At 34.2% G+C, this 11,217-nt stretch overlaps 1 protein-coding gene across 3 annotated transcripts; it reads left to right on the top strand.

The window, feature by feature from the left end:
* Positions 1-260: 260 nt before the first annotated feature.
* Positions 261-7,298, top strand: LOC130936698 (uncharacterized). Of its 3 annotated transcripts, none has more exons than XM_057866830.1 (6): positions 261-586; positions 2,393-2,614; positions 5,211-5,415; positions 5,503-5,575; positions 5,933-6,098; positions 6,738-7,298. In XM_057866830.1, the coding sequence occupies exons 3-6, from the start codon at positions 5,250-5,252 to the stop codon at positions 6,840-6,842; spliced, it is 510 nt and encodes a 169-aa protein (XP_057722813.1). In that variant the 5' UTR covers positions 261-586; positions 2,393-2,614; positions 5,211-5,249; the 3' UTR covers positions 6,843-7,298. The 3 variants fall into 3 exon arrangements, with proteins under 3 accessions (XP_057722813.1, XP_057722812.1, XP_057722814.1); XM_057866829.1 differs by having other exon boundaries at positions 2,085-2,614; XM_057866831.1 differs by having other exon boundaries at positions 2,085-2,614; positions 5,933-6,103.
* The last annotated feature ends 3,919 nt before the right edge of the window (positions 7,299-11,217 follow it).

The following is an 11,217-nucleotide window of genomic DNA, read 5'->3' as shown; positions in this document are numbered from 1 at the left end:
AAAAATCGGACCGGACTGGTCGGTTCGACCAGGTTAACCGGGAACAGGTTATCTGGCCGGTCTAGTTGATCTCCAAAACTTCTCTACAAAAAATTGGTCAAAAAACCGATTGAACCGGTGGTTAACCGGTGGTCCATACGAACCGGACGGGTTTTTTGAAGTTCTGGTTTTTGAAAATAGCCCAAAACGGCGTCGTTTTTTCAAGGGAAAAAAAATAAAACAAAACCCACGACCCACGACCCACTAACCTAACCCACCCCCAAATCACGGTGTTGTCACCACGCCTCCCTCAACCCAACTTTCCTTTTCCTCCAACGAGCAGAGGGACTCCACCATCCACACCACAATCGACGCCGCCAGTGAGCCAGTGACCACCAGCGGTTGCCACCCTCGCGGTTTGAAGCGTCTAGAATCATCGTCGTCTGGTCTTCGGAAGAACACACACGACACACCCCACAACACAGCTGTCAGCGGTGTCGTCGTCTTGAGCTCTGAACACTGAAGCTTCTGGTGTCGGCGTCGTCGGCTTGTCGTCGGCTTCTGTCAACATCGTAGTCAGGCATCTGTTCTGCTGCCGTGAACCGCAGTGAGTTCTTGGGTTTTTCAATTAATTTTTTTATTTGGTTTTAATTAACTGTATGAATTGCTGGTTGCTGCAATAAGGAATTTAGTTCAGATTTAAGTTCAGTTGATCTTTTTATTTTGTTAATTATATGAATTGATGGCTTGATGCAGAGTTCTTATTCTGCTTTTCAATTTTTTTTTGTTTTGTTAATTATATGAATTAATCGGTATGTAATTCTGAATTTTACTGAATATAAATTTGATATAAGTTCAATTTTGGAACTTTGGACTTTGAATTGAATTTCGCTGAATATAATTTTTTATTTTGAATGCTGTATGAATTGATATAATCTTCTGGGTTCTGAATTGTTATCATTTTGAATTTTTCTATAATTGTTGGATGTAATTTGTAATTTGGATTTCTAAATTTTGAATTTGATTTCGCTTCTGAAGCCATGACAAATCCCTTCCAATTCAATCAATCATGGCATTTACAGACATGTTCCTGCATTGAAGTATTTTTTCTTTTGTCAATCTCTCCATATGTTGTGTTCTCTTTTGGCTACATAAAGTCACTCTTGGTATGGTAGAAATTTCTAGAATTAGGTAATTGTTGAGAATGTAGTTTAGAGGGTTTTTTATTTTTATTGGTACCATTTGTTTCTAAATAATGGAGAGATCCTGTCTTAATTATTATGAATGTATTATTTCTATTAGTGTTTTTAATGAGCATCTTAATGTATCCAGTGTTAGTATTTTTAAGAAATCTGTTAATGTCTAATTTTCAGGTATAACACCTTTTAGTCTCATGTTGAGGTATAACTTCAAAATTATTTTCATATTAAAATTTTTAGATTTAGCAATTATTAAATTTAAATATTGAAAATTATATATTAAATTTTTAACAATTTTATTTATATTTAATTAAACCGGTTGAACCCCGATCAAATTCCGGTCAAACCACTGAATCAGTGAACCAGTTGCCTCACCGGTTCATTGACCGGTCCGGTTCTCGCAACCTTGGCTAGGAGTGTACCCGACTCTGATTACCCCTAACACGAGCTGCGTAACTACTCTGCTCCTCTTCAGTCTACCACCTTCCGCTTCTCGATCTCCTCGATCATCTCCTTCTCTCCTAGACCTCTCTTCCAATTCGCCGTTTGTCGTTGATTTCTCCGTACCTCATCCGCCTCACCGTTGCTTCTCGGGCTTTGCAACCTTCTGTCGTCAATCTTTTCTCCTTGTACTGGTTTCTACTGTACTTCTTGTTTATTACATTGTTTTTGTTGATGCTATTAAAGTTTAACCCTTCTTGTTGTTGTGTCTTGCATTTTAAACCCTTGTTTAATACATTGTTATTACTACTACTGTTTCTTACATAGTACTATTAGTTTTGCAGCTGCAGTTTTTTAAACAACCATTGGTGTTATTTATGCTGTGAAAACCCTCATTGTTGATTCTATTTTATTAATTTTATTATTTGCAAAATGATGAAGTTTTACCAATGTTTTGAAAACTAGTTCGAACCGATCTGATCGGTCGAACTGGAAACCAACAGGCATAGCGGTTCGGCGAGTAAGCATAATCGCTGGTGTCAAAAACCGTTGGACCTCTGAATCGGCCGAAAATTGCCCAGTTGAACAGACTGAGATCTGGCTGGTTTTCAACTTTGACACAAAGTGGGCCCTTTCATCATATAATTAATTAAGAAAAACCTAACGTAAACCTAATTTCCATAACCTGCATCTCCTCCTTCTCGAGCTCTCCGCTCCTCCCTCACTCCCTCAGCAAAAGAAAAATAAAAAATCACATCACTTGCTCTGTCCAGCCACTGCCGCCGTCGCATATGCTCGAAGCGGACGTCCCTACTGCGCTCGTCTCTACCACTGCTTGAAGCTGTCGTCCCCACTGCAACTCGTCTCGCGTCGTTCCTCCGTCGCGCAGCCGCTGTTTCACTGCGTCGGCTCTGTTCCACCAGGCTCCAGCCCTTCTTTGCTCCAGTTCTGTTGTGTCAAGCCCTTCGTGCTCCCTCACCGCTGTACTCTAGAAGGTATTTTTTTACTGTCATTGTTGTTTTAATTGGTTTATGATTATTAATCTGTGATTTTTCTTGTTCAATTATTGTTGTTATTACTGCCGTTTAGGATTGTTGATCATGCTCTTGATTCTGTTATATTGTTGTTGTCCTGTTTTCTTTATTTATTTTTTTTTTTTTTAACTGAATTTCTGTTCTTGAACTTGTTAAGTTGAGAATTTGCTAAATTGTTGGGCTGATGTTGTTTGAATTTGCTAAATTATTAAGTTGATAATTTGCTAATTTGCTAAATTGTTGTTGAGATTCTTGAGATTGAGATTGTCCTTGTTTCTTGTTATTGGGTTGCTTGAATTTTATTCGGGCCTTTCTTGTATTTAGACGAGATTATAACATTGAGGTTGATGTAATATTTTTAATTTGGATGATATTTTAAAATTTATATATTTGTAATGCCTCGGATGCTCAGTTAGTGCTCACTGCTTCTTGATAAATTTCAATTCTGTTACTGGCTTACTAGCTTGTTCTTGCTTGTTCTAGGTTGGTTAACTATGTTATATTGATGATAAATTGATGCTGATAAATTGTTACTACCTTGTTCTTGCTTTTCTTTTCTGTTAAATTTTGTTAAAATTTCTTGGTGATAAATTTTGTGCTCATTGCCTCATTCAGTATTTTTTTTCTGTTGTTAATCATTATGCTGAGATTGTTAAAAATTGGGTTGAAAACTTTGTTAATCTTTGTTAAAGCATGTTAATTTTTGTGTTAAAAATTAGAAATCATGGATAACAACATCATAGTAAAACAAGAAAATGGGTATTGAAATGAACTTGCAAGTTATGGCAGGTTCTTGATATTGATGTTTTGGTTATTGCAAGTACTGTGTAATAGATTGTCCTGCTTTGTCAGGTTGAGTTTCTATGAACTACTTATAAACCAAAAAACAAAACAAATGCATCCTAAAGGAATACTTGTAATTTAATCACAAAATATAACAAATTATGTATTGAAATAAACTCAAATAATTATCGTCTTAATGATATTTTAGCAACTATGTTTTACTGTTTTAGCCATCAGAAACTAGGTAATTATCATTTCTGTCTGTATTAATACCATTGAATACAGTAAAACACTGAAATGATATGTGATTAATCACTATTATGTCAACTTGAAACTTGAAAGTAACTGTGTGTAAAGTTTGAATATTGTTAGTTTTACTTTATTGGTTAAGAAATCAACGTCTAGAATCTTTGGGATTTCATACTTTAAAACCAAACTTGATTAGCCAAACAAAGTGGCAACAAACACACAAAACATGAGCGTATGTATCCTTTGATAGTACATATTGCCATAAGTTGGTGCTTAATACTCTTACTATATCACAAAGCTCTTAAACTTATAATTGAAGAAGTTAACACTTCATTTTTTGTCTGATCTATGCTCTTAGCTAAAGTAACAATAGACCTTGTTTTAAACTTATAACCAGAAAAGTTAAGATTTTGGTTGATGATATTTTGTTAGTTTTAAATTTGAATGACATTTTAAAGTTTATGTTAGACTATAATTATGTTCTAGTGTGTTTATTTATATTTTATTTATTATTTTATTTTAAAACTGATATTCCGGTTGAACCAGTTGGACCAGTGAACCAGTGAACCAGTGACTTGAGCAGTTTGATGACTGGTTCGGTTTTCAGAACCTTGTAATTATGTTTTAGTGTGTTTATTTATATTTTATTTTTTATTTTATTACAAAACGGTAGAACTGGTTGAACCAATAAACCAGTGAATCAATAGTTAGAGCAATTCAATGACTGGTTCAGTAGTCGGAACCTCGAATTTTACTAAATGTTTATATAAATAAGAATGCATAAGGCTTTTTTTGAATCTTATATATGTTGTATACCATGCTTTTATTATTTTATGTATTATCTATAAATAATAAATGATGTGTTATAACAGAGAGGGTGCTTCTGCTCCCAAACTTAATGGAAAGTCTTACTTAGATGTCTTGAGAATACTGAATGACGATTATTGTTGATGAAAAATTAAATCATGTGGTCAATATTTGTAGTTAAGAAATGTCATTAATGAATAAGCTTCAGCTAGACCTGTTAGATTCTTTAATTTAATTTGTTTTGTTAAGTAAGTATGTTTTAAAGCACTTTAGATTACTGTTCTAGCTTGATTGTATCAGCAATATATTGGAAAGAGGAAATTACTTTTTGTTCTTGGCTTTATCTTTTCAAAATTTCTTAATTAATTAAGCAAACTAGATGCTATATTATTAGAGTTTGTGGATGTTTAGGGCTTGGTGGGGTCTTAAAAAATGAGAAGGCTTATAACATGATGAAGTTTTTATTTACAAATTTTTCATTTCACATATCCACACTCCATTGACAACGGAGAACTAGTTTCATCTGTTTTGCATAAAAGCTTATGTTATTTTTTGTCCTTTTATTTTTGTCTTAAAAATTGTAACAGTTCTGCACTCAAAAATCATAAAAAGGAAAATTTTGATTGACTAATGCAATATATTTAAATGAATGTGCTTTTATCCTTTTACATTCCTCTATTCCCCTGTTCTCATTGATATTTCGGGAAGTTGGTTGCAGATGGTTTACATACATTTGGCATAACATGCACTTGAACAAATGGGATCAAGCAGCTTTCTGTGGAATTTTACCAAAAAGTTTGTCACATTTGGGATCATTACTGTTACTGTGTCTGATCGTTATGTAACAGTGGTTCCAGTTCGGGGTGGCTCTATGTCTCCCACACTTAATCCAAAAACCAGCTCTTTTGCAGGAAACTTCTCTGGTAATATTCTTGCCAAAGGGGGTTCATAAGAAACATGGTTTTTTGGGATTGCAGATTTTGTTATTTGACCATTTGGTTATGCTGCAGATGATTATGTCTTGGTTGAGAAGTTTTGCATTGACAAATACAAATTTTCACATGGAGATGTTGTGGTCTTCAGGTAATACATTTGTTTCACTCTTGAATATATGTTTGCATTTATATGCCATATTTTACATTAGTATATGATGTCTAGATGAAGTTAAACAACATAGTTACGAAAAATTGCCACCTTGGACCCTGTGATTGTTTGACTTCACAAAGGATTTTTTCTTGGACTAATGTTGCACTTCTGTTCAAGTTATTGGTAGTGCTGGTGAATGATTATGCTATTATATTCAACTACTAAGATAATTCATGTTTTATTAGAATGTAGATTAGATCTAAGTTTTGCTTCTTTTGAAATTCTTAATTGGTGATTTTATTTATTTATTTATTTATTTAAGATTTTAATTAGTGCATCCCAAACCTTTTGTAGTTCCCCATTGAATCACAAGGAGAGACACATAAAGAGAATAGTTGCATTATCTGGTGAATGGTTTAGTAGTCGTCAGAACTATGATGTGTTGAAGGTTCCAGAAGGACATTGTTGGGTTGAGGGAGATAATGCGGCTTTTAGCATGGATTCAAAACAATTTGGATCTGTAAGGTTCTCTTATTACTTAGTTTAAGGCGTGTTACTTATATAATATATTGCAAAACTTGACCAGCCAGGCTTCTATTGCCACAAAAAAAGCAATTTATTATTTGTCAATGTCAATTTTGTTGACATGTTTAAAGATAGTAGTGTATATGAGCTTTTTTGTTTAATTCAATATCCTTATGTTCCATGCGTAATGTATTCAATCAAGGTGCTATTCACTGTGGTTTTACAGCTACAGCTGAGCCATCTTACTGATTTATATTTCACATGAATACTTGCATACATTAATATATCAGTCGTTTAACAAGACTCCGGTTTTGGGTTTCGTATATTGATTTTCATGTGCATTGATGTTGAGATAGATAATAAGGGTACCATGCTGTTAGCCTTGACTGAAAATTTTTATTGATTTGGATTTTCATTGTTGTAGACTTTGTCTATGTTTTTTTCCTTTTATTTTTGGTCATTATCACACACACACACACAAGGGGGAGAGGGGAAAGGATCGATTCCGAGAATCGAACCAGGGTGTGGTTGCTCATGAGTCAAGTGAGTTGCCATTGCGCCAAGGCCTCAAACCATGCTTCATGTATGGTTGCAACCTTTTAACATCTTGGTAACATGTAAATTGTGTTTGCAGATTCCTTTGGGCCTCATACGAGGAAGGGTGACCCATGTTGTGTGGCCTCCACAAAGAATAGGCGCCATCCAGAGTCCTCCACGAGAAGGATTATCTTCTTTATAGTTGGATCCTGATGATGCTGTTGCCGGGCCTCCTCAAAGTGCAGAATTTTGTGAGGAGAATCCTTCCTGGAGTATTCTTTTCTCTTCCCTAATGTTGTTTTAATCGGACACAAACCATTCTTTGCTCCATTTGTTTCGCTTTGCGGAGGAGAGTTACTACAATTCATTTGTTAATTGGATTATCGTATAACCGTTTAACCCTTCAATTATTTTTATTTTTATTTTTCTCGGAACCGAGCAATTAATCAAAATAGAAATGAGATGAATGATATGTTGCTCGTTTTTTAGCAGAAGAGATTAAGATGGTAATGTTCAAAATTGATACTTCTAGTCTCCTTGTCCAAAATTTTCTCGTTGTTCTCTTTTTAGAGATGATTTGGGACATGTTGGTTCTTTGCATATTTATTATTATTTAATTAATTTAATATCAAATACGTGAATAACGTATATTTTAGAACCCTTGTACTTTTAGTTGGGGAACCAAATAGGCAACTACTGGATTTACGATTTTCACAACCTTGCTTTTCACATGGTCAGTTAATTTGCAATACATTTTATTTATATTTCTTTGTCTGTTGGAGCAATAAAACCATAATAGTAAAAAAAACTAGAATAACCATAATAACCATTGAAAAAATATTTCTAAAGTCAGGAGATTGATAGTGTGATAAACTTAACTATGTGAAAATGTAGGTAACTAACTCTATATGTAGTTAACTGGTTAATCTAACAGCTAATTTTTTTAAAAAAAATTTAAAATTTTGAAAAACTAGGATTGCGCTAAGAAAATATGCGCCTTCCCACTCCAGTTCTCACACACCAATTCCTTGCACGGTGACCTCCTTCGAATTCCTCTTGCTGTGATGCACCCTTCCCCTCCAACTCTTCTCATTGCGCCGCCGCGCGCTCCTTAGTGAACTCCTTTCGCCGCACCGGCGTGCCCTTTGTGTGCAACTCCTCTCGTCGCGATGCCTTCAATCCTTCAGTGTCCCTCCTCTTCTCCAACAACGACATTCTAATGTCTTCTTCTGTCTATATTTCATTCATTTTAATGTTTCTTTTTATTAAGTTTTAGATGTTTCTTCTTTTTATGTTGGATGATTCTTTTTAATGCTTTTAGATTTTTTTATCTTAGTTTTTGGATATTTCATTTTCTTATGTTTTGGATGTTTTCTTTTATTTTTGGGTGTTTTTTTCTCAATAATTTTGAATATTTCGTTTTGCTAGGCTTAGGATGTTTTTAAAATGATTTTGGATATATCTTTTTTGTTAGGTTTCGGATGTTTCTTTTTGTTAAGTTTCGAATGTTCGTTTCTCAATAATCTTAGATTTTTTTAAACATTTTTTATGTTTCTTTTTATTAAGTTTTTTATGTTTCTTTTTATTACTGTTCATACCTTGACCCAAAATTAAGGCCATGACCAAAACAATTAGTTTGGTCTACAAAGATCTAAAGGGATCATTTCTCAACTGTCCGTCCAGTGCGAAAAGTGACTCCTTTGATCTACGCACCCGACCCGACTTGCTTGACAAGAAGATCTCAACTGCACTAATGTACATCCCTACAAATTCGCCCATTATTTTAGATATGGGATCACAACAACCCCCTAAACATAAGGGAAATAATCACCCATCATTATAGGTGGAGTAGTTACAAAGTGATAGTTAGACTAGCACTCCAACTGTATAATCAACCATAATTTATAAAAAACTGCCTAAAACCTTTGCTAACTTAAGCATTAGAGTCCCTTGCAGGTACCATTCCTCACTCTCACTAGAAGACCTCGGACGACTTTGCCTCGCTTGGAAAGACGTCGAAACCCTCATAGAAAAGAGTCTAGACCTCACGCTCAGACCCAAACCACATCAATTTTAAGTAATCCTCAGAACTGTTAGGCTTCAGATGTTCTCTTCCTAATAATGAAAGAGAAAAGGAAAAAAGGGTCTCAACATATTTTTCTGTGAGGGAAGTGTCAGAGTGATTGAGTCATGAATTTGGAATTTTTTATTTTTAATTGACTTTTTTACGATCCAACTAATAATTGACTGTTACCTTAATTGGTTACGAAGTATGCTTGTAATCACTTTTAAATTTGTCATTTTCATTATGTGCAAATTTTATTATCTTGATTTAAAAGCGATTACATCCTCAATTTTATTATGGACAATACATATATTAATTATAATAACAAGCTACACATCCATGTAATTTTTCATTCAAGTCTATCCAAGCTGGCCCAATAAAAAAAAAACCAATTTCATTAAATGAACCGTGAAATACACGCGCTCCAAACTCCCGAAACGTTAACATTCATTCGTGCCTTGAATATGAAACAACGTTCCTTCTTCAACCTTGAAACCCCTACTGGAGAACTTTGAATCTCTCTCAAAATCTCTCAAAGCTCGATCGTTTTCTCTGCGAAAATTTCTTCAACTCAGGAATCGCGAGAAGATTTCGAAAGGAACAAGAAAAAACAAACGAAACCAACAACAGAGATTGTGAAAAGTATGATAAAAACTACCGTTCATTTAAAATCTCGTAACCTCGCGTTTGTCCTAGCTACATTTTAGGTTTAATGGATTGAGTTGCTTTGTTTAGTAGATCGACTTATTCTGAATCAATTTTTTTTGTGTAACTAGGGCATAGGAATGGAAATGTGTTCTTATTTTCATTCAGTTTAGTGGAATTGGTCATTTTGATTTACTTGATTGTTAGTGTGTTCAGTTGAGTTCTTTTGCATGTAAAAATATTTTTCTTGATGATTGAATGTTTATCATGTTTTATTTAAAACATGAATGGTGTTCTGTTCAGTGGAGTTAGTCATTTTGATTCACTTAATTGTTAGTGTGTTCAGTTGAGTTCTTTTGCATGCAGACATATTTTTCTTGATGATTGAATGTTTATCACGTTTTATTCAGAAGATGAATGGTGTTTGGTTCAGTGGAGTTGGCCATTTTCATTCACTTGATTGTTAGTATGTTCAGTTGAGTCATTTTCTTGATGATTGTGTAACACCCTAACTTTTAGCACCTCATGATCGTAGTAAAAGTCCATGCATCACTTACCTCTAAACCTTTATATTTTATATTACCTTTATTTAATATTGAGCATTCGCGAATACGAATCGAAATTTTAATCAAGAAATCGAAAGAATATTTTAATTCACTTAACCACAGAAGTATATATTCACAAAGCTTTATATACATAGATATTTTGAGAGATCGTCAAATATAAATCCTTTCCCCTCTAAAATCCAAAGAAAATAAGCGACGAGGGGAAAATATAGTCTAAAACAAAATCAAAAACAGAAAATACGGATATATATTACATAAAACTCTTATGTTCAGTCGTGGCTCCGCGCCAAGGATTTTTGAACCTGTTGCTGAAAAAAAAAAGATCTATAGGGGGGTGAGAACGTCGTCTTCGCATGTTCTCAATAGGGAAGGTGAATGCCGTGAGAGTAAAAAAATAATATGCAAAAGATTACTTTATAACTTTAAAAATAATTACCTTTAAAATTCTTTGAACTCACTTTAATGACTTTAGTTAGTTTTCTTTAAATTACATTACTAAGTTCGCAGCATAACAAAATACCCAATTAAGCACACAAGCAAGACACTAAGGCAAACAGCACAAGCAAACAACACAACCACAGGAAAATAAAATAAACAACCACAATCAAATGCTAATGCGCAAACAATATGATGCATGTCTGTCCTAAGCAAACCATGAGCTCATGTGTCGGTTGCGTACCTACTCCCGACATTACCCGGGCACGAGTCCCAGATATGGCTTTCCAGATGCATACAGTGTGCTTATAAGTCTTACGACTAGGTCGCATACAGTGTGACTTTCAAATCAATGAGCTTACATCTGGAAAACAATTCTCAGTGTGTGGATGTCCCTACTATACATTTGGCACTAAGGCCCAAACAAAGTCACATTTGCTCTCCTGTGGGCTGTGGCAGACATTCCTTTAATTAATATATTCCTTTGATCTTTGTTCTCTGCTCTCCTGCGACAGAGATTCCTTTAATTATCTCTCTTTCCTTTACTTTTCGTTCTTCTTCTTTTCTTTCTTATCAAACCGAACTCAAAACATAACTTAAAGCAAAATCCCTTCTCAAAAGATTGAGTTTAAAACATTATACTTTTCTTAATAAATCGAATTGAAAACAAAAATATTTTTGTAATAAATCGAAATCAAATAATATTCTTACATCAGATTTACTTTTAAATAACACTTTAAATAAAATCTTAGAGTTTTATAAAAAAATTGGCAGCATTTCCTCTAAAATTCGGACTATGCCACCCTTTCAAGGTCCCAACCAAATAATCTCTCAACCATTTCAAATATCAAATCCTTTTCAATAAT

This window comes from Arachis stenosperma, chromosome 6 (assembly GCF_014773155.1).
Source record: "Arachis stenosperma cultivar V10309 chromosome 6, arast.V10309.gnm1.PFL2, whole genome shotgun sequence".
NCBI classification, from domain to species: Eukaryota; Viridiplantae; Streptophyta; class Magnoliopsida; order Fabales; family Fabaceae; genus Arachis; species Arachis stenosperma.
The sequence above is the reverse complement of the archived record's forward strand: the minus strand, read 5'-3'. Positions and strand labels throughout refer to the sequence as shown.